At 36.5% G+C, this 24,521-nt stretch overlaps 1 protein-coding gene across 3 annotated transcripts in view; it reads left to right on the top strand.

Annotated features, from left to right (window-relative positions):
• PDHX (pyruvate dehydrogenase complex component X) overlaps positions 1-24,521 on the top strand; it is a 71,547-nt gene that overhangs the window by 26,934 nt on the left and 20,092 nt on the right. For all 3 annotated transcript variants that reach the window (XM_087423143.1, XM_004436860.3, XM_087423144.1), the window contains exons 3-6: positions 5,775-5,875; positions 12,990-13,189; positions 15,894-15,992; positions 23,111-23,285. In XM_087423143.1, coding sequence (XP_087279269.1) covers positions 5,775-5,875; positions 12,990-13,189; positions 15,894-15,992; positions 23,111-23,285 — 575 coding nt within the window. The remainder of the gene's footprint in view (positions 1-5,774; positions 5,876-12,989; positions 13,190-15,893; positions 15,993-23,110; positions 23,286-24,521) is intronic.

Genomic DNA, 24,521 nt, shown 5'->3' with positions numbered 1-24,521 from the left:
ACATTTCTGTCTAATCCTGGTTGTCATCGTGGTTCAGCATAGCACTAAGAAGAGGTTTTTCCTTTAATGCTCATGTAGGTGTGATTTATTTGGTCTTACAGATAAAAACTAACTCTCCGCCACCACTACCACTACACACACCTTTTAAATAAAGACCTTTATTCTTAATGTTTGGCAGAACAAAGTTATTTTGTGAAGGCCACAGGATGTGTTTAGTTAATCACATAAACATCACCATTAACTGTGTTTCATGAAGACTGTATTTCATACCCAGAATTTAAAAAGAGAAAGAGAAGCCTCTGTATACTCCAGTCCTCAGGTCTGGCAGCTGCCCGTCTGGACAAAGGAACAGGATGATGCTGCTGGCTTCGGTGCTGGGGAGCGGCCCCCGGGCGGGCCTCTGCTCTGGCCCCTCCTGGGGCCCGCACTCTCGCTCCGGGCCCGCTCCACCTCGGCTGCTGACACACACCACAAGGAGATGGCGCAGGGACACAGCAAGGCTGCCATCTCCTACACCCAGTCAGCCATCAACGTGGCAGCTGAGGACCCGTCTGTCCCCTCGCACCATCCATGATGCTCTCCCCCACCTTCTCAGTCTTCTCTAGACTGTGAACTCGTGGATACAACCCTGTCTTATCGCTGTGTTTATACGCGATGCTTAGTTATACACCGATGTTTGTCGAGTGATCTGTTTGAAATGACAGAGTATAGACTAGGGAGCTAGAATGAATCTTGGTTCTTAATGGTTATTAATAACATCCCTAATGTTTTTATCTAAAGCTGTTTTGAAGTGTTATTTGAAGATGTTTGTGAAGAGTTAACCTCACATTTTCAGTTCCATGATTTTTTTTTTAATGTAACTGCACATTCAAAACCTTCCTGAGTCAGAGAGGTTAAGTAACTTGGTTAAGATTACTAGTTAGCGGGCCGGCCCCGTGGCTTAGCAGTTAAGTGCGCACGCTCCGCTACTGGCGGCCCGGGTTCGGATCCCAGGCATGCACCGACGCACCGCTTCTCCGGCCATGCTGAGGCCGCGTCCCACATACAGCAACTGGAAGGATGTGCAACTATGACACACAACTATCTACTGGGGCTTTGGGGGGAAAAAGGAGGATTGGCAACAGATGTTAGCTCAGAGCCGGTCTTCCTCAGCAAAAAGAGGAGGATTAGCACGGATGTTAGCTCAGGGCTGATCTTCCTCACACACACACAAAAAAAAAGATTGCTAGTTAAGCGTCAGAACTTGGAATCAAACCTGTCTCTGAGTTGGAAGAGTTTTAACTATTATGCCTTGCAGCTTTTCTGAATTATAGCGCTAAATTATTGATCAAGGCTGAAACTGAGTAGATTTGGAATCTTCATGACTCATTATTTAGTCTCAAAATTTTCTTTAGGCATTTACATTATGTTTTATTATTGATAGATAGAACTTTAGTTTCATGATAAATTAGGGGTAATGTGCCCTTGTATAATAATAACGATGTTTTAAACTTTGCTGTGGTTCCTAGGGAAAGTTCACCACACGATGGATAGATCCTTCTCTGTTTCTTTTCATTTTCTCTCTCTCTCTCAGCATTCTCATAAAGCTAATATATATGTCTATGTTAGGTGAATAGATGTACATAGAATTAAAGCAAAATAAAAAGGAAACAATCTACCTAAGTTATGTTAGAAGCATACTACAAATCGAACGTTAGAAACAAAAGAGATATAAAGGACAATTTGATGTATACCTTATAAGGAAATGAGGATTTGTCAAATTATTGCAGTTTTTTTCTGAAGTGTTTAATCTCAAACTCTTTGTGTGTGGAGGCACCAGCTGGAGTCCTTGAGCATGAGGGAGAGTATAAAACATTAGTGAAGAAGTCTGGTAAATCGAGGAAAGCCCAGTTTAAAAGAAGTAGTAATAGTAACATAACTTTTTATAATACAATTTGTGATTCATTCAAATTAACTACAACTACTGTAGGAATTCAGGAATAGGAACGGCATCATCTAGGTTGATCTGTGGCTGAAGTAGAATTTGTGGATGGTTCTTAAAGAGTGTTTGGGATTTGAAATAGGCGAGCACAAGTGATAAAACATCATTTTACTGTTTTCCTGTGACCAGAATTTCTTTCCTAGGAGTCTAGAAGAAGTATTTAATTGTTAGGTTCCTAGTTCAGTTGTTTTTTCCATGGTTACAGCAGAAACATATAAGGGTGTGATTTTTTTTCCTTTTGAAGGACAATCTATTTTAACTACTGAAATGTCTGTCCTATAAAGCAGTGTGTAAGGTTATGTAACCTGGTACTGTGGCTTTCTCTGTAGGGCATACAAGGGTCCCTTTTGGTCTGATCTCTGCTTACCTCATCCCACTAATCTGGCATCCCTTCTGTCAGGTGCCAGGAGCCAGATCCTCCAGACTCCTGTCCCTTTTGCCCCAGGGCTTTGGGTGTGTCGTGCCTGCTGCCTGGATCACTGCCCTTTACATGATTGTATCCTCATCTTTTCAGGCTCAGATTAGGTATCATTTTTTTTTTTAAAAAGCCTTCTTTCACCCTCCAAAAACTGCATTAGATGTCCGTCCTGAGTGTTCCCATAGCGTCCTGACTGTAATTTCACTGTATCCCACTGTGATTCCAGTTAACTTGTCAGTGGAGAGTAAGCAGGCTTCTTGAATGCAGAAGTCTTGACTTTTCTCCCCTCCACTGCTGTATCCTCGGTGCCCTAATGCATTTTCAGTAAATATTTGTGGAGTAGAAAAATCTCTTTGGGGTGAGACCCAGCACATTTTAAGTGTTCAATAAATATCATCTAACAGATAAGTTTGTTTATTTCATTAAAATAGTTTATTATGGTAGTTCTGAACTATTTCAGCTGAAGATATTATAATATCTGTATGAACATCTTAATATGCAATGGAGTAGTTTCTGTACAGAGAACTTTCAGAGCATATTTGTTGTCTGAGTGTTTTAGATTTTCCTTTATGTTCTTGCGTTGAGTGTGCCTATTAATATTGCTTTACCAGCTATTTTTGTTCTGTGTGTGAGGGAGTGTATTTGTGTGTTATATATGTATCACTCTCTGTGTTTTTATTCTGTTTTCATTTTAGGTCTGTCTCTTGTAAGCCACATTTACCCAGATTTTATTTTTTTGTATTCATTTTGGTGATTTCTGATTTTAGTAGGTAGTTTAAATCCATTTGTATTTATTGCAATTACTAAGACATTTGGACTTATTTCTATCATTTTTGTGTGTTTTTTGTTTTATTCTTTGTTTTTTTTTTCTTTTTATGTGTCTGCCTTCTATTGGGTGACAGTTTTTGTTATTTAATTTTTTCTCTTCTTTTTTGATTGCTGTGAATTATATTTCTATTTTTATATATTTTTTGGTGTGTACTATGAAGTTTTTGGGGTACATACTTAATTAAATTTTTCCAGTGAAGTCTAGAGTTATTCAGCGTTTTTTCCACTTATCTGTATCAGAGTTCTTAGCATGCTTTAACTATCAACTAAACATCCCCTTACCCAGTTTATTATTTTTTACAGTTTGAGTTTTACACGTATTTAAACCCTCAGAAATTACCTTTTAAATGATTAGTAGTTAGCATTTTATCCGTTTCTGTGGTAACTTGTTTCATGTAGCCCATGGGTCCCCTGTGTCCACTTTTCTTCTTGATGAACTGCATTTTGTAATAGTTCATCAATAAGTGGTAAATTTTCTTAGCCTTTATATGTCTAAAAAATACTTTTCCTTCAATCTTGAATGATGGTTTGCTGCATATAAAATTCTAGACAGTTATTTTTCCTCAGCTTTTTGAAGATGTGACTCTGTTGTCTTCTGAGCTGCTGAGAAGTGTGCTCTCAGTCTGTCATTCCACTGAGGTAATCTGGTTTTTTTTCCTCTGATAGCTTTTAAGATTGTTTTTGTTGTTGATAGTGTGCAGTTTCTCTGCAGTGTATCTAATATGAATTAGTGTTTACATAGTCTAATACTCTTTTTTCTTGTTTATTTTTTTATTGATGTGATAACTTACATAACGTGTAAGCTCTATTAATTTTTACACACACATATATTGAGATTACCACTACCTACTCAAGATATAGAATATTTCCAGCAAGCTACAAGGCTCCCTGTGCCCCCTCCTAGTCAATACGCCATAGATAACCGCTATTCCAAACTCATTCAGAACTCTTTCATTTTGAGGGTATATATCTCTCTTTTCAGTTCTTGGAAATTCTCAACAAATATGTCTTCATGTATTGCTCCTTAACCATTCCCTCCAGTCTTTTCCCTTAAAGCTAGGAACTCCATTAGACAAACGTTGCAGCCTCAGTCTGTCTCTCTAAACTGCTCTTTTCTATTTTTTATCTTTTTATCTCTCTTTGTTAAGTTCTGGGTAGTTCCTTAATGCTATATTTGATTTAGTAATTCACTTCACTATGTCCAGTCTAGAATATATCCCATTGATTGTTTCTTTTTATTTCAACGACTGTATTTTTCATTTCCAAGATTTCTAATTAGTTTTTTCCTTTCTACATGGTATTATTTTGTTTTATTTCTGTACATTATTCTTTTTTTAATCTCTTATTCTTGTGATGGATCTTCTACCTTCGTTTATATTTCTGAACATCCTCAAGATGCTTATTTTAAAATCTTTGGCAGGTTGCAGTAAATGAACTGCACCTGGAATGAATTTCTGTTCCAGTTATTGATTTTGTGGGTTTTCTTTCTTAGCGTTACAATTCTTCATATGTTTTGGAACTTTGTTTTGCAGTTTGCTTTTGAGTGGAAGGTTTGATTTGTGTGTCGATGTCTTCCCACCCATCTCCTCTTCTCCCATTCCCCCAGCCCCTTTCTAGGGATTTTACTGTTGGTAGTGGACATATCCGTAGCTGCAGTAACGGAGCCAGAGAGTGGCTTGGCTCAGATCCTGGTGTTGAGGCAGTGGTTTTGTTCCCCACAGTCCTAGACCCACAGTTCTGATTAAAGTCACAGTCCTAGTCAGCAGGCTTGATTCCCCATTTTATGAGCCTCCTTTATGAGTAGAGGAACCCTAACCCAACCCTAGCTTTAAGTAGAGAATCTGATTTGAGTCCTGGTCTTCAGCAGGCCACTTTCATTCCCTTTACTCAAAAGGACACTGCCTCCCGCGCCCCCCCCCCCAGCCCCCAACCTGCTTCTGGATCAGAAACCAGCAAGTCAGGTTCTGCTCAACATTGTTGAGTATCCATTTTGTTTCTGTTGCACAGAAATGTTTCTCATTTGACCTCAGCTGTATCTTTGATTTTCTCTTTTTATGCTTAATAGGCTTTATTTGTTTATGCTGTGTGGTGCCAACAGGATTTCTAAACTCACCCTATGATGTTAACCCAGAAGTGCTATTAATTATAAACTTTTCTCTTCATGGAATAATAAAGTATATTAAAAAAGGAAGGAATGTGGGATTTGAAATTGATATGTTTGGAGGATATGCATTCCTTGCTATTGTCTCTAAAATGTGATTTCGTTTTTAGTATTTGTTCAGTAATCTTTGTAATCCCTTTTTTATTATAACAAATAAAATTTATATCCAATATAGTATTTTTGGAAAATACAGCAAAACATACACACACACACACACACACACGCACACACAATGATGAGAATTACTTGTAGTTCCATAGCCCAGAAATAGCTACTGAATATTTTGGTATTCATTATTCGTGTTTTACACACATACACACACACACAGACTCACATATTAATATTTATATTAAAAAAAACAGAACAAACCCAGTGTTGTTTTCTAGGTGAGGCCGTGAGTGCTGGAGATGCCTTATGTGAAATAGAGACTGACAAAGCTGTGGTTACCTTAGATGCAAGTGATGATGGCATCTTGGCCAAAATAGTGGTAAGTTTTTATTTTGATTGTCTTCAACAGGATGAAGATTTCCTAAATGTAAATTTTCTTGAAATAAAGTTTCCTTTTATTTTTACCTCTTTGTTTTTAGTGTTGTATTATCTGAGATAATACATTTTTAATTCAGATGTTTAAAATATTTTAGTGTTAATGTCTAATGATAGCCAGTGATGATCAGATAACATAGAACTATTTCAACTGTGACATTGGTGCTCAGTGTTTTGGGTTCTCTTGTTGAGGATGAGAAGCATTCTGGCCTGAGGGATGAGCGAAGATTATTTGAGGTGGAAATCCAAGACAAAGAAAGTATAGGTTAAAGCTTAGAGCTAGCAATTTTCAAGTTTGTAGTTGATAAAATCAAAAAGAAGGAATGTTTTACTTTTATTACATGGAAAAAAAAAAAAAGTCCCATCTTGATCCATCGCTAGGACTCCCAGGGCTGGAAGTATGTAAAGTGACTGTCTGCCCAGCTCCTGTTCTCTGGGCAAGGCTGTGTGCAGTTGTCCTGTGCAGATTCTTGTCTGCAGATTTCATAGCCACTCTCGGTGGCCTGGTCCAATTCACTCATCCTTACAGTTGGGACATTTTTATAAACATTTAAAAATATATTTATATAAATAGATGTATGTATAGAATATTTCACGTACTTAAATATAATTGAGTTGACAGTCTTGTCTTTTGATAGTATATTTTCTGTTCCGTGAGCATTTTTATGGAAACTATGCTTGTGGGTCTAGCAAGAGCAAAGTCATTTCCTTTTAGATCTAAATTTAAATATATGCAGTAATTTTGAATACTCTTCTCTGGGCAATCTTTGCTTTATGACTAATTAAAACTATGGAGCTACAACTTGAATACTTGGTGGTATTAGTAGAAGCTGAAGTTAGTTCAGCCTTTCAACCAAAATGTGTAGCAGTACGAGAGGTTACTTAAATAGCAGAAGAAAATATGGAGTATCATGTAGCTATTAAAAATTGTTTCTAGAAAAAATACTGTGATTTCTTTATATATGTTATATGTTAATAGAAGTTCAAAAAGGTTTTTTGAAAAAATACTTTTAAAATTGCCAATGGACAGGGATCACAATCTTGTAGGACTTTAAATAAAGAAAAACATAAATATAGAGATCAGAATAAAATGTAAAAATGTTGAGTGTTTGTCTTTGGGGAGTACAACTAAGTGATCCTCCAGCCCCATTTTTTCTATTTTTCTGTATTTTCTAAATTTTTTATAATATGTATTTTATTTTTATAGTGCAATATTAATTTATATGAAAAGTCAGCATTTTATGGTTAGGTGGTATATTAACTATGGAGTGTGTTTGTTTCTTAAGTTCTAGAGCATTAATAGATAGTATGGTGTGTCAAGTAAGATTGTCAGCTCTGGAGTCACACTGCAGCCTGCCTCATATAGCTAGTTAAGCTCTGCCAGTTATTAGTTATGTAATGATTGGCGAATTCGGTGCCTTTTTCTTTATAATAAAGTGGAGATACAATAATACCTATGTCATGGGATAGGTAGTAGAGATTAAGATAATACACATAAGCAAGACCTGTCACACAACAAGTGTTAATAAATGTTGCCATTCTCTTTAACGTTACAATTCTTCACTCAGCTCTTGGGGACCGTTAGCACCCACGTCAATCTGTATGTTTGTGTATTAATTTGTATTGGTTGGTTGTAACTGGGCAGTAAGTATCCATTCATGCCTCTGTAGTTTGATGTGTACAAATAAGCCACATATTTATTGCTAATTGCTATTTATAGCTATTGCTAATTGTTGATGGGTTTTTAATTCTGAGCCACCAGCTCACCTCTGCTTTGAGCATGGATATAACGCCTTCCTTTGTATACTTTATCCAAAGACCACCCTGTGGAATGTTATACTCTAATTAGATGTAGATCTGTACATGGTTTTTCATTCCTATTTCTTACTAGAAAAGCCCCTTTCCCTTTTTTCTAGTCACTTATATTTTATTTCCTGTATTCTAATTTGTCAAACTTCCTTTACTTGTCATCTGTGATATTAACAGCCGTGTTGAAACACATTGTTGAAAATACTTCCTTGGAGGAAATATGAATGGAAGGCTAAAATTTCTATACATTTATAACTAGGAAGATATAAATATTTGTACCAAAAATAGTTTCTTTGACTAATTCATGCAGCATTTTGAAAAGGAAAAAGATTGTTTGAACTATCATCTGTAATAACCCCAGCGACATTTTATTGTGTGTGCTTTTGGCAAGCTATGTTCTTGGTCCTAGTTCTGGGTGGTTTGGCTGTGAAAGTCTTCCAGAATTGATAGCGTTTTCCGCTTAGCTGCTTAGCAGTGCATTTCAGGTTGCTGACAATGTCATAGGTCAGTGTGCCATGTCGTCTGGCCCCTCGTGCTCTGAGAAGGTGTTAACAATGTTAATAAAGAGTAATTGCTGTCAGTATAGATAAGTATGATTTATTTCCAGTTTAATTCAGTTAATGGGAGAGTTGTTAAATTCTCATTTAATCACTAGTAAATAGTCATGCAGAAACCTTAAATTATTACACATCTATTAGTTCATAAACTTAGTCTTAAATTTATTATTCAGCAAATTGGACAGCAAGTGTTTTAAATGATAAAGTAATAAAACAGAATATTAGGATGACATATTTGGAGAGTTTATTAGAGATTGTCTAGTTTGGCTTCAAACGTGTTTAGAGTTACTGTATAATTTGTCATACAAACCAGGATACTTTTGCGCATGAAACGGGTGTAGGATGTTATGATTATTTAAACTTACATAATTTTTTGAAATTTTAATTCATTGACTGGCAATACATTTATTGATAGATTTTTATTTTATTGGTAGACCATTATTCAAAACAATTTTCAAAAATAGAATTCTTTTCTAAAATTAACACCTATGGATATTAAAACAAATTTTTTAAAAAATACTTCCTTTTATTGGTCATCTGAATATTAAAAAATAATAATTATTTTTGGTACTAGTTACGTTATTCAATCAATTTCGTAGCTGTTTCTCACTCTAATACTGTGTCATTAGCATTTTCTAAAGAATGGCTATTTTTCAACGTGGTTTTATTTTATTGTTAGGACCTCCTCCCCTTATTTTTCATGAAATTGCCTGCAGTTGCCTTCAGAGTTGCATTTTATAGTTTGCAAGTTTATGGTTGATATTGAAGTTGTGAGACCTTCACTTGATTCTTCTCTGTAAACTGTAATATTTTTAATTGAGAAAATACCCTCTCAAAGCTCAGAGCAAATCCTACTGAATGGAACATATTCTCAGTTCCAATTTTTTCATATTGAAATGAGTAAACAACATACTGAAGTGGTAAATCAGTCTATGTTCCTCATGAATTAAAAGCTAAATTAATTATAATCCCCTTTTATATCTTCTTTTTTAGGCTTGTTTTTAAAAAGAGCACCATCTTGAGATACTACATGATAATTTCGATCATGTGAATGCGATTAACAGATTCGGTACTGATCATGTGAATGTGATTCACAGATTTGGTACTGATTGTATTGAATGCTATCTCGAAGGTCAGACTGCATTTGAATCCTGGTTCAGATACTTACTAACCTTGTGATCTTGAGCAAGTTATTTAACCTTTCTTTGCCTCAGTTTCCTCGTCCATGAATGGGACTAATAATAGCACTTACCTAATAAGGTTATTAGGAGAATTAAATGAGTTAATACTGTGCTAGAACAGTGCCTGGCGCTTGAATGCTAGACAGACTGTTATTCAAGGACTTAATGAATGTTTCTTCTCCCCCTCTGCGTTTTAGCTTGTCACTAATTTGTTTTCAGCTTCAGTGTTTCTTATGTATCTTCCTTGTAAACCAAAGTTCATTGTGCATATAAGTTAAACAGTATGTATTAAAGAATAAAAACAATTTAAAACTGTATAAAGTTTTAAACCACGAGAGAAAATCTTTGCTAAGTTTTCAAATCAACTGAGTCAGACATGTGACTCAGCTTATCCCCACTAACCACGTGTATGCCTCTGCAGTTCTCAGACTACTGTGTTTTAAAGAAGAAAAATATTTTAAAAACTGCTTTATTTGTTGATTATTTTTTAATGTCAGAATCAAAACAGACAATATCTACTAGCACCTTTAATGGAATGAAGCACCTCAAACAATTTCTCTGTTGGGAGATATTACGGTAGACATTTTGTGTCTGGACTTCAGCATCTCCTATCCTTGGGTACACTGACAAGCTTGTGTGGGCTGTGTTAGCATATTTGCAGGTGATTCACATCAGCCCGTGGGGAGGTCTCTGGTAAAGAGGCCCCATCTTGGGGATCCGGGCCTAGGGATAGAATTTAGCCTCTGTATGAGTATTATTGAGAAGTAGTTTGTCACAGGCCTTACCACGTCAGTGTCTCACATGTTGCTGTTTCCTCTGCAGGGCTGCCAGCCACATGCCGGGCCTTGAGGCATGAATTTCCAACCCTCACCAATGGGGCAGTCCTGTGTAGTTCAGTCTTGATCTATGTTGAGTGTATTTTTCATTTTAAAAATCAGTAACTGGGAGGAAAACACCACCACCACAATAATAATGATAATAATAATAACAACGATAATACCTTTCACGTTTGTGTAGCAGTTACTAGATGGCGGATACTATTCTAACTGTCTTATTATATAACTCAATCCTATAACAACTCTGAAGTAGCTGCTATTATTTCCAGTTTACAGATGAAGCAACAGGCATGGTGAGGTAAAGAAACATGACTAAGGTCACATAAGTAGTAAGTAACAGTGCCAGCATTGAAACCCAGGAAGTTGGTAGAAAACTGAGAGGAAAGGCTAATACTTTGAATGACAGACTCCAGATCCAATATTTGAGCATTAGTGAGCTGTTTTAGCAGAGCGTGGTGTACAAATCCTGCCTTTGATAATAAGAAATCAGTGGCTCAGGAGTAGGAGAGAGTTTTGATCAAGTTGCCGAATGCCTGGGAGAAGAGCTGGGTGTTTGAGGTGTGGCCTGGCTCAGAGGCCCTAGTGGAGCCAGGGCGTCCACAGTGCTCACTCAGGGAGCAGCACACAGTTTTGAAAAGAGCATTGTTTACTCTTCTGTTGCTTAGTCGACACCAGTTTCAAATATGTGCTGACCACAACATAAGCAAATGTCTACAGGAGACTAGCATGCCTCTAAAAGATCTCTTACTGCACTAAGGGAATAGTAAAAGGGAAATTGTCTTCAATTCCTCTAGTGATTTTAATGACTTTAAGTGGAGCTGTAATAGACAGTGTTTTCTGTTGACTTCTGTTACATGTTCAAGTTGTGTGGTAGCATATCACCTGTGCATTGTATTTGGGTTTCATGTTCCATGGTGGAAACATGGAAAAAGCATGAGTAGTTAAAAATAAAGTTTATTTGATATTTCAGTATGGTAAAAATTAAAATGATACTAAATGCTCATTATTGCCTACTTGTGAAGGTGTCAGTAGGTAGGGTATGTATGGAATCATTTCTATGATTTATTGTAGTAAATAAAACAGAGGATGAGGTGTCCCTTTCAGATTCAGTATAGTGTCTGATTCATCTATTGACATTTTTAAAACAAAACTTTCCTGTTTTTTAAAGAATGCTTTGCATTTGAGTGATGATCTTTGTACTTGGATATTGATCTTATTGCTGATACAGTTTTGATAGACATTAACATAAGTGGACTTCATATCACTTAGTGCTTTTTCTATCAATTTTGTAGAAAATTAGTCATTTTACTTTGTGATTTTGAGTTAGCAGTTCATAAGCAGGTAATTAAACATTTTTAGAAGAAGAAAAAATGTTGACCTAATAATAATCTTAACTCATCTTTTTGACATAGTAAAGAAAAATGAGCAGTCCATAGAAGTAAGACTTTTTAGTATGTGACAAACTAAACGAATTGTTCTTGGGTTGTTGAGTATTTTTTCACAGCTTGCAATTCATTAAACGTCCTTATTTAGTTTTATATACCCATTGCTTCTATGTATTTTGCTTCATCAGAGCGTTGTTCTTGTTCTTCCCCATCAGTAGTTAGTAAACTTAGAAGCTTCCTAACTCCCAGTACGTAAGCCATATTATTTTAAGAATAGTGCACATACTAATAAGCATCAAAATTAGTGTTACTCAGAAATGTCAAATGCATTCTCGGAGTTATGCTTTTACTTGTAATTACTATATGGGCGAGCATCCTGCAGCCTAGCATTCTATTCATTAAATTACTTCTGTAATGACTCTTACTTAAAGTAATTGAAAGAGAATAGTAGAAAATTTTAAAGGAATGACATGTGTTCCAATACTGAAGTTATAAAATACTGTCATCTGAAGGTTCTCTAGGGACTACTTTTAACAAGTAAATAAGAATCAACCCTTTCTTTATAAATTAATGCTGCTGAAAGGCTTAAAAGACATTTATCATAAGTTAAAAAATTCATCTTTGATCTTACTTATGCTTTTAATTGGCATTATCAATGAAAAAGTGTTTGGTTAGCTGAGACACCACCATGTTTCTGATGCACTTATAAAAAATTGATAAAATTTTATTTTATTTCTCAGGTTTGGTAAATACATAGATACACAGGGAAAAAGTTAAATATACAATGGGACGTTCTTTTTTCCAGAGACTAAGTTACTGAAAAGATTTTCCTTTAAATTTATTTGGGTAAATAGGACTAATTTGGGGGATTGGACTTCCTAAGCCATTGTATAGAAACTGTCTGCAAAAGACAAGTGGTTGAGGTATGTAACTGCAGTCTCCTGTTTTGGATTTGTGCTGATTGACATCAAAAAGAAGATGGTAGTGATAGCTCTTACATATTTGAAGGCTGTCAGAAAGAGGAGAGATTCTAGATTTTTCCCTTTGTTTCAGGAGGTAGCATTAGTACCTGGGAGTGGGAGAGTGGTGAAAGAAGGTGTAAGAGGGGGAAGGTAGGCAAGGAAGGTGGTGGGTGGAAGGAGGAGGAGGAGGAGGCAGGCTGGCTTGGAAGTAGATTTTAGCTCAAATTAAGAGATCTTTCTAACCAGGACAGAATTATCCAAGGAATAAACTACTTCATGAGGTCATGAGCCTTTCTGTCTCTGCAATTATTTTCTTTTTAAAATATAGATTGAAGAAGGATCTAAAAATATACGGCTAGGTTCACTAATTGGTTTGCTAGTTGAAGAAGGACAAGATTGGAAACATGTTGAAATTCCCAAAGATATAGGTCCTCCATCACCAACTTCAAAACCATCGGTGCCTCAACCCTCACCAGAACCGCAGATTCCTACTCCTGTCAAAGTGGGATACACACCAGGGAAACCACAGTGAGTATATTTCTTTGAATGATGTTTAAAAAAAAAGTAGTTACAGCAACTTTTAGGGTATTTTAATCATTATCATATTTAAAACATCTTTGTACAGTAAGTAGGAAGTTGCTGATCTTCCCTTTTTTGTCTTAGGAAACTAAGGCCTAGGCATGATTATTTTTTATCATCATTGTTCATTCCACAACAGACAGTTATTGAAGACCTGCTATGTTCCAGGTCCTGTGAAAGCCCGGCACACCCAGTGGAGAACAAAGCAGACAGTCTGTGTCCACACTGGACTTGACTTAGGTTTTAGGATTCCAGAATGGAATTCAATATACCAAACTTCATTTTGTGTTCCCATCCGTGGAATGGTAGTTACTGTAATGTGAATTCCAAAGTTTCACATGTATAACTGATATAAAATGGAATTAGCATTTTAACATGCATTCCTTTTCCAACTAGTCTGCATTTGAGTTTCTGAGACAGATTGGAGCTCTGTTTTGTTCATTTGTTCTGTAACAACACAGACACTTAGTAAACATCGTTTTACTTTAGCTTTACATAGCTTTAATTGATGGACTGGGAAAATTCTAACAAGTTTCATTTATTTATTTTAATATTCTGTTTATACAAAATTACTTTTTCCTTATAAGAAAAAGTTCTTCATAGAGAAAATGTCCTATTAAGAACCACATTTGAACTTAAATAAAAATGCAAACCATTTCATTTTTAAAAATTTTTTCCGTTTCATTTACCAACGTCAGTTCTTGTAAAAAAAAAAAATTGAGTGTTTTGAAGTACTGAGTTTGAAATCCCCATTACTACACACAGTATTTCTGTTTCCACTGCCTTGACTCCTCTATTTTCTCTTTTTTCATTTACCATGAAAATTAGAAGGTAGGCTCACAGATGTTTTGTACTTAATGCTCTTCTCCCCTTGCAAAGATAATAGCGTGTGCTTTGTCTTTCCCTTAAGATCCGTCATTCGAGACTTACTTGGGTCAGAGGCCCCTCAGTGTGGGTTACAACCGGCTGACCCATGAACCTGCACAGTGTCGGCCCACACAGTGATTTTCTTTTTTGGAAACATTTTTTAATTTGTTGGTTACTAGTTAATCTTACATACACATCTAAAGTCTCAGTGTCTCTTGAAGAATGTGACAGTTGGGTAGTACTGAGCGCCTATCAGCTGGAGCTGTTTCCCTGAAATGCAGCAAGCACCACGTCTGTTCCTCTCCGTTTGTGGGTTATAAACTCCAGCCCAGCCCATTTGACTCTTGTTTCCATCTAACAGTGGTCGTTCGTGTTTGCTGCTTTGCTTAAAGGTCTTAATTGAAGAGTAGACATTTACTAGTCGTGTGACCTTTTGTTGTGCCTTAGTTTCCTTGTCTGTAGAATCAACATAATTGTTTTTGTCTCTCTTACTCTTCTGGAGTGAATGTAAAGTAAAAATGTTTTCATGTAAATACTGAGAACTTTAAAAAATACATGAAGGATACAGTTCAGTTACAACAAAACAAACAACCCAATTAAAATGGGCAGAGGACTCAAATATGCATTTCTTCCAGAGAAGGTATACAGATGGCCAGTAAGCACACGAAAAGATGCTCAACATCACTGATCATTAGGGAACTGAAAATCAAAAATGCAGTGAGATAACACTTCACACTCATTAGAATGGCTATTATCAAAAAACAAAGAAACAGAAAATAAGTGTTGACGAGGATGTAGAGAAATTAGAATTTGTGCACTGTTGGTGGGAATGTAAAATGGTATAGTCACACCAATGGTGTAGGTGTGGAAAACAGTATTGCAGTTCCTCAAAAAATTAAAAATAGAATTTCCATATGATCCAGCAGTTCATCTTTTGGGTATATACTCAAAAGAATTGAAAGCAAAGACTCAAAAAGATATTTGTATATCCACATTCAAGCAACATTATTCACAATTGCCAAAGATGGAAATATCCCATGTGTCCACAATGTGCTATATACATATAGTGGAATGTTTTTCTGTCTTAAAAAGAAAGGAAATGCTGACATACACTGTGACATGGATGAACCTTGAAGACATTATGCTAAGTAAAATAAGCCAGTCACAAAAGGACAAATACTGTATGATTCCACTTATAGGAGTTTCCCAGAGTAGTCAGATTGGTGAAGAGAGTAGAATGATGGCTGCCAGAGGCTGGGGGAGGGAGGAGTTATTGTTTAATGGGTACGAAGTTTCAGTTCAGGAGAATGAAAAAGTTGTGGAGATGGATGGTGGTGATGGTTGCACAACCTTGTGATTGTACTTAATGCCACTCAATTGTACACCTTAAAGTGGTAAATTTTATGTATATTTTACTATAATAAAAAATACATGAAGGAACAATATAGCTGGTTCCTCACTGATGTGTGTGATGAGGAGCCGTGTGAAAAGTTACTAGTCAGAGTAGAAACTCTCTCCCTACGAATTTTTACTCTTATTAAAAGAATATTTTGAAATAGTAACCAGTTAACTTTTTAAGTAGTAACCAGTATGAAAATGTCTTGGTAGTAAAATAAGCCAGATTCATACAGATTAATTTATTTGACTGTGACTATCTATGGGAGTTGTTTTAGCTTTATTGTAAGTTTTTATTTTTCTAATAATCAGCAAAACTGTTGACATTTAGATATCTTTGAATCAAGTGTTGTGTTAATTTGTTCCATTAATCTTCGTGTTTTCTTCCTAGGCTCCGTTTAAGTCCAGCTGCCCGCAATATTCTGGAAAAACATACACTGGATGCTAGCCAGGGCACAGCCACTGGCCCCCGGGGGATATTCACTAAAGAGTATGTGTGTGCTTTATGTAGTAACCAATTCCATTATTTATCATAACCATCTTTTTCTGAAAGTATTTAAAGAAGAGCTTATTCAGTGGTAAGATTTAAAAGGAAGTACACTGTTCTTTTGTACTTTTAATTGCTTTTGTCGGTATAAAATTGTATTCTATGCAAGGGTTGTTTTCTGAATAATTGCAGCATTACTGAAGAACAGATCTAATTTGGTAACTGAACCCAGATGTTTAGAAATAGTGATTAAATGCAGAAAGTTTAGAGTACAGAATGGTGAAACTTTATATTGTTTTAAGTTTGTATAAAATGATCACGCAATCACATTTAAATTTCTAAAACATGGAAATACACTTTTAAAAATAATTTCATTCTTCCTCATTTGGATTTTGTTCACTTGTTTGATCAAAGCAATTTCCGTATGAGGTTGGGTCTCTTTTTAGATTTTCTTTTCTATTCCATTGATCTGTCTGTCCATGAGTTAATACCTCACTTTTTTTAGTATGACACTCTTAATTAGAAATATTTTATAGTAAGCTTTAAAATCCGATAGAGCTATCTTTGCTCTGCTTTTTCAATAAACCAGTTTTCTTGGTTTATTCTTATTTTATTATTCTTCCAAATGAATTTTAAACAATCCATCTAGCCCCACTGGCAGGGTTGGGCAGGACTATGATAATTTTATTGGGATTGCATCACATTTTAAATTAACTTAGGGAGAACTGACATCTTTATGATGTTGAGGTCTTCCTATTAAAGAACATTGGTATGTCTTTCCATTTGTTAAAATTTTGTGTCTTTCAAGAGTATATTAAAACAGATAGCCCCTGCTCTATTGAAACTTAGTCTAGTGGGGAAAACAAAGATTAATCAAATAGGCATACAAACTAATGTGAAATTACTGTGGTGGTATGTGCCACATTTCTGTTGGCAGTAATATTCAATTCTTCAAATTGAGTTAACATTTTAAAGCAGTATGCTTATTCTCTGTTTATCTAGTTTTAGAAATGATCAGTAATATTGGCCAAAATTTTTGTAAGTTGAGATAGAGCAAAGGTTATGAAATTTTTAAGTGGCAGCACTGGACCCGGTGACTTTTCTTTTTTTTTTCATTGGGTTATTTTACTCTTCATTAAAGCATTGGTTTATTGTTGGATATTTCTTTTATTGAAAGCAATATAGCTTTAATTCTTAGATATGCTAATTTATCTGTCTTGCCGCCTTACTGATTTGTTAATCAAACACGTGTGTGGTTTTCTTAAACATATACCGTGACGTTCCTGCCATACTTACGTGAGTTGGAAGTCAGCTGTCCTGACCCCTGGCTGAAAGCAACATCCTACACTGTAGATTTTTAGTTAAATGACTTAAAACTTTCACTTAGCCATAAAAAATTAAAATTAAGAATCCTGATAGCCAGTTAAACCTAGTTTTTTCCCCAATATGGATCCTTAATAGTGTCTACTATTTGTGTCTTAATATTTGTTAAATTTCTACCAGTCTCTATGTTAGTAAAACTCTGTAAAAATGAGACAAAGCAACTTTCTTTATAACAAGGTAGACTTACTTGTATATCTGAGGGATAGATTAAAGAGTCTATATTTAACTTATTAATCATTGAAGATTTGGTGAAATGTAAAATAATCATAGCTGTTCCTTAGAAGGATCAATTTTGCAAATTTGTGTAAGATAAATTAGAGCAGAAAAAGACTTGAGGTAAGGAGATAAATTAATAGGCTCATAAACTAATCCAGGTAAGAGAGAATGAATACTTGAATGTGAATGGACGACGTAAAAGGGAGATTACTGATAGAGACGACATTATAAGGATAGAATCCAGAACAAGTCAAGGAATGAATTTGGGATTCTGGTCTGGGGGATGAAATTTTGGCTCCATAAATAGAAATGAGGGATTTGGGGAAGCATTTGTCTTGGTGGAATAACTAATGTGTTTGGTTTGAAGCTTATTGTGAGTGCTCACAAGCCATTCAGGTATCAGGATCAGCGAGGTGACGGTGCATTTCAGGAGGTAGTTTGGGACTGGAGAGGTGGATTTGGTAGATGATAAAGTGATGGTTATAATTAGGATCGTCAATAGGTAAACTTTGTAGAAAGCTAAAATTCCTGTGTTGGGGGACATCTATGAGATGGGTAAAGAGTCAAAGAAGAAGGGATCTGAGAAAAGGCTCTTGAGGCTGGTGTTTGGGTGACGTTTTAGGAGGCAGCTCAGCGATGTGACAGCAGTGGGATACAGAAGTAGAGCTTCCTTCCGTCTCCCTTCTCTCTCCATATGTGCGTAATGCACACATGATGAGCAAGTATGGTGTTTAAACCCAAACTGAGAGTTATAATAGTAATCTAACATTTCCTCAGGAGAGCAAAATGCTGTTGTCTTGCTGGATACCCTAAGGAAGCAGTATTCAAGAGTTATGTTTTTAATATTCCTGCCGTCTTTCTCCTCCTATTACCCAGTTCCCCTCCCTGCCCTTATTCTTTAACTCCCCACCATAAGAGAGTCAACCTTTGTTCTTCAAAATATGACATATTACAAAAGACTTCATGAGAAAAATGGATCCTTAAAGCATGCATTATTAAGGATTTTTGCTTTGTATACCACTAAGATGCCTGTGTTTTAACATTAAGGTGAGCTTTTGAAAAAATTTTGTCCTGGTGTCATCTACAGAAATGTCATCTGATAAAATTGAAAAATTGCAGGCTTTGGTATAAGCTGCCCCCAAAATACCTTAGCACACATTCTTAAAATAGTGAAGGACAGCCTTCCTCCTCACCTTGCCAACTGAAAGTGCCAGTAAGACAGAAGGGTCAGTTCCAACTGCTGAGGAAGTGCCTCTGATCCATTGTATTTATGAAGAAAATCCTGATGTCAGGGTTGCTAGTTTAACGTTGCGTTAAAGCAAACATATCATTCAGAATATATGTTGTGCAAAAGCATAGATTTCCTTTGCCTGTATGTGTGACTGTTTTAAGAAAACAAGTGCCAGGGTCACAGTTATAGGCAGAACACTTTTAGGTTCTCTGCCTGCAGCCTAACATCTTGGGCGTATCTACATTTTAAATCGTAGTTGTAGTTAATGTCTGTATTCATATCGCGGCATCAGAAATCTGGTAGGCATGACCGACAAGTGTCTGTTATGTTTTCAGTGATATTTCTTTTTAAAACTAATTCATAGCACGCCCAGATGAATTACAGGGTCTGGTAGAAAAGGTTCTGCCCTGAGTGAGCTACCTGAGCATCCTCAGCCTCTCTGCAGAAGTGTGTGGTCTGTTAGTTCTTCTAGTTTTTATAGCTCTTACTGCCTGCCTAATTCTTCCAGTTTAGTCTGATTATTTAATGGACAGAAATCATTAAAATCATTCTCTGCATTATAGAAACTAAATTATTGACTGTTATTAAACAATAATTTACAGTTATACTCTATGAGGTATGTAGGTGTGAAATCAGCAATAGAAGTTTACTGGGAACCAGGGACCAAACTGATTTTCCACTCGCTTGTAAAGAGGATTAAAGACTCCTCCTTACTTTTATTCTTCACCGAGTGCTGTTTTACCCAAGAATCTCAGTTACTACTGGGATGAAACTAATCTGCATTTTCTTGATTAAATAGTATGTATAATAGTTATGCTGATAGTGAAATAAAAATGTGTCTATTTAGTATGACCAGCCTTTTTTTTAAAATAGATGTATTCAGGCATTATTTTAGATTTTTTAGTCTCCTCAAATGTTCGTTATGTTTTGTTTGTTTGTTTTTGACTGACTACTGAGGGTAAACTAGTGATCCTTGTATAAAGCAATTATTGTGTATTGGATATGCCACTCTAATGCTAAACTTCGATTTAAAACCCAGATTAATAATAGGTTTTGTTACAGACGTATTTAATTCCCATACAGAATGGAGAGGGACTAGTAATGTTAGGCTGTGACTTGTAAGAGCTCTTGCAAGCTAAATGTCTTTGGTGGGAGGCATTTTTCTGAATCAGCAGAAGGCCTTCTTTTATATCAGCTCTTGCACTTGTATCTGTCTGGCTAGAGTGTTGGCTCATGACAGTGAATTGTACTGGCAGTCATTTACTTCACCTGTAAATGTTATCACAACTGTAAAATGCTGCTTTGGTTATAAATATCATAAGTAAGTTAAAAATTAATTTCCAAACAGAAGTAAGCGTGTATCAGAAGCCTTAACAGTGCATAAGATCATTCTCTAGGACACTTGCCTCCTCTGCTCCCTCAGTCTTTCTGTAACCAGTACCATGTTGGGGCTCGTGCTTTGAGAACCAGCCCTGGGAACTTCCAGTTATTTCCATGCTACCCTTTGTTCACTAGTAAAAGGCCTCGTTCAATCCCAGAGCTGCTGTTAATCTGAGATATCCGGGGCCGGCCCTGTCGCTTAGCGGTTAAGTGCGCGAGCTCTGCTGCTGGCGGCCCGGGTTCGGATCCCGGGCGGCACCGACGCACCGCTTCTCCGGCCATGCTGAGGCCGCGTCCCACATACAGCAACTAGACGGATGTACAGCTATGACAGACAACTATCTTCTGGGGTTTTGGGGGGAAAAATAAATAAATAAAATCTTTAAAAAAAAAATCTGAGATATCCTTATTCTAGTCTGTTCTAGTGAGAAAAAATTAGTCTGACTTGGCCTTAGTTTATATTTAATTTGCGTACTAAGTACATAGGTAGTAGAAAAGTGGCCAGAAGTGCACAGGTGTTGGCCATAGCGGCCGTGATCCTGGCCTGGCAGCTCTTACTACCCCCTCTCCAGCTTTGTCTTCTGGCCCTCTCGCTTTGTTCCCTGCACTCCTGCCACACTGGCCGGCCTTCTGTTCTTAGGGGAGCCCTGTTTTCACTGCCTTTGCACTTGCTGTTCTCTCTGCCTGGAAACATGCTTTTCCCAGCTCTTCTTCAGGCTTGCTCCTTCACATTGTTCCACACAGATGTGACCTCCTCAGGCCTTCCCTGACCATCCTGTTTTAAAATAACCCCTCCTCTTGTCCGTCCGTCTCCATCTCATTACTCTGCTGTCATCTACCCATTTGTTTACCTGCTGAACATACTGCCCTATGGGATAACGTTCCTCAATGGGAAGTGTCTTGTGTAACGTTATGTCCCCAACACCTGCGACAGAGTAGGTGCTTGAGAAATGTTGACTTAGACGTGGAGTTTAATCTCTTGGAGCCTATTTACTCATCTGTAAATTGGGAGTAATAACACCTCCCTCACATGGCTGGTGTAAACTTAGATAGTTAACTTAAGCACGACACAGACGTAAGGGGCTCATTTTCTCACTTGTATTCTTTCTTTCCGTACTTAGTGACCCAAGATTATATAACAGTTTCCTTCATGAAAAATGTACCAGTACGTTGGAGGGGGTCCCTCTAATGATGGGCTCCAGGTTAGGGCATTCCTGCCTATGGTAGTTTTCTATTGCTGCATAACAAGTCACAACAGACTTAGCAGCTTAAAACGACACCAACTCATTATCTAACAGTTCTGTGGGTCAGAAGTCTGGGCCCAGCATGACTGGGTTCTCAGCTCATGGTCTCACAAGGCTGAAATCAAGTTGTTGGCCAGGGCTAGGGTCTCATCTGAAGCTTGAGTCCTCTCCAGGCTCAAGTGGTTGTTGGCAGAATTCAGTTCCTGGGGCTATAGGACTCTGGCCCTTCTTTCCTTGCTAGCTGTCAGCCAGGGGCTGCTCTCACCTCCTTGAGGCCTCCTGTTCAGGTTCTTGCCACGTGGTCATCTCTGTAGGCAGTTCACAAATGCCTCTTTGCTCCTCCGAGGCCAGCAGGAGAATTTCTCTCCATTCAAATCTCTTCTTTCAGGACTTCCCAGTTCCATTTAGAGGGCTTATCTGATATGTCTGACCCCTGCAGGATAATTTGCCTTTTGATTAACTCAAAGTCAACAAATTTGGAACCTTAATTATGTCTAAAAAATCCCATCACCTTGGTCACATAATGTAACCCAATCATGAGAGTGGCATCCATCATATTCACAGACCCACCCATACTCAAGAGGGATGACACTGGCTGTGTACACCAAAACGGCAATGTTGGGGCCATCTCAGAATTGTGCCTATCATGTTGCCGAAAGATATCCAGTAAAAGGTTTTGTTTGGGAGAGGATAATTGTCATCTCAAATATGCTCAACGGATACTAGCTTTTTCTCTTCACCAATTCTTTTTATAAAATACCAAAGTATTAACTGTTTGAGAAATTTTAAAAATATAATTTGCTTTAAGAGGTATGTCATTCTGACATTGTTTTTAGATTATGTAGAACCTTTTTTTAAAATTAAAAAATATATATAATTTAAAACGTTTTTTTAAATCTAAATTTTTTTTGAAAAAGGTACTTCTGAATTGTCAGATAATAAAATTTTCAAAAAAAACTATTTTAAGAAAATACATTACTGTATACCCACTGTAACTTAGCTTAGTGAATTGAGGGCTTGACATATTTAGTAGTCTAATTATATTCTTTTAAAAAACAAAGATACCTTTGCTTTACAGAATACTACAAAGGCAAGTTTGTTACTAGTTTAGTTATATTTCATGCTAAACAATGTTGTGGGTTAGGTTTGTTACATTGGATTGTGCTGATAGCATATTGAGCAAAATTAAAAATGGTGTGATTTCTGGCCATAATCTAATTTGCACTAGAATAAACAATGATTTAGTAAATATCCTGATGAAAGTCATAGGCACAATAAACTTGTCACTTTCTGAATGTCATGTGACAATGATTTCACTGTTATAAAGAATGAAGGTATGGTGTAATGTATGAATTGCTCATCTACCAAATGATACCCCAGGGAAATTTCTTTTTGCAAAATAACTATCTACACCTAATACTTTGATAAAATTCTAATTGTTGTTTGATTTTGGAAAACGTACAAATATTGTAGGCATTGGACAAATAATATGAATCAGCAGACCAGGTAAGAGACAAGATTTACTTGTCTAGCTCAAATAATTCATTTTGCATTATAGCCTTGACATCTATATATTTCTGTGTCTTCCCTCCACATCGCACCTCCATTTTCTAAGAGTTCCTCATATTCCTTGTTGCTAATCATGGTTAATTCCCTCTTATCTCCAGGGATGCTCTCAAACTGGTCCAGTTGAAACAGATGGGCAAGATCACCAAGTCCAGACCCGTCCCAACCCCTCCAACCCCTCCCACGGCTCCTCTGCCCACACAGGCCATGGCCAGGCCATCTCATCCCCGGCCCATGATCCCACCGGTGTCAACTCCAGGACAACCTAATGTAGTGGTAATGTCACCTGTGGAGATTCTGTTTTTCAGATTTAAGTGAAAGAGAAAATAAGAACCACTACTGTCTGTTTTACTAGTACTTTTAGCAATCTATTTTAGTAAAGTAGGTAAAAGTCTTAGAAGACAAAGTACTCCAAAGGCTTTGTTTTGCAGATTTCCTAGCACAAACCAAGTTTGTTTTTACAGTGCTAATCTCCAAATAGAACATAAGAATTACGGTTCAATTTAGATGTACCACAACTTCAGTACCATGTAGATGCTCTCTAATCATGACACTTTACATGTCTTTTTTCTTGGATGTGGTACTAATAATTGGTAACTGGCACTAGCTGCCTTTTGTGGGTGTGTTTTATTTTTTGACTGAGGGGAATAGATAGTCTCACTATGAAGAACTGTAGAGACTATATAGCTATCCTTCTTTCCTTCTCGGACACATGCAATATAACAGCCCTTTTTTGTTTTCAAATTGCTCCATTTTGCCCCTCTGTCTCCCTTTCCTAGTACCTTTCATGTCATTTGCGTCCCATCAGAAGAAATGCAGGTTAATAAGGTTTTTTAAAATTAGATGGGTGCTTAAAAAATAATAAATAAACTTATGCTGCTCTTTTTAATGGAGAAATATATTCCAATATTTTAAAAGAATTGAAAACAGTATAAGTTTCACATAGGAAACAGATTTTTTTAATGTACATTAATGATTCAAGACTACATACACAACAAGTTTATGTGTACTAATCAAATCTTATTTATTTAAAAAGTAAGTTATTCAGATTAGGAAGATAAATCTTACTTTCAATTCTTATGGTATATAGAGAGCACTTATTCTATTTGATCAAATGCTTTGCTAACATAAAATGTTTAATTTCCTAAGGGAGCATCTGTAAAAAAAAAAAAGAAATCAGCTGTACTCTCTGCCTCTTTTTATTATCCTGAAGTGATTGTAACCAAGTACCAAGTACCAGAATGGAGTGAAGGACACGGAAGGAATTAGATGTAATTTAAGGTCCATCATGCTTTTGTTAGAGGTTCAAGGAACAGAATGGAAAAAGCTACAGTAAAGTTACAGGAAGATTTTATCATCTCCTTCATACTTTATATTATGAATTTCTAGGAAATAGAGTACTCCTGTGATTTTTTTAAAAAGACAAACCAAAATAGAAATAATTTAGCAGACTATCCAGTATATTGGATTATTTTTTTCTATTGTATGCCATTTTTATAAGTAAGAATTGCT

This window comes from Ceratotherium simum, chromosome 34, assembly GCF_057802395.1.
Source record: "Ceratotherium simum simum isolate JZ-2026a chromosome 34, ASM5780239v1, whole genome shotgun sequence".
Classification (NCBI taxonomy): Eukaryota; Metazoa; Chordata; class Mammalia; order Perissodactyla; family Rhinocerotidae; genus Ceratotherium; species Ceratotherium simum.
Note: the sequence above shows the minus strand (reverse complement) of the source record. Positions and strands in the feature narration are given on the sequence as shown.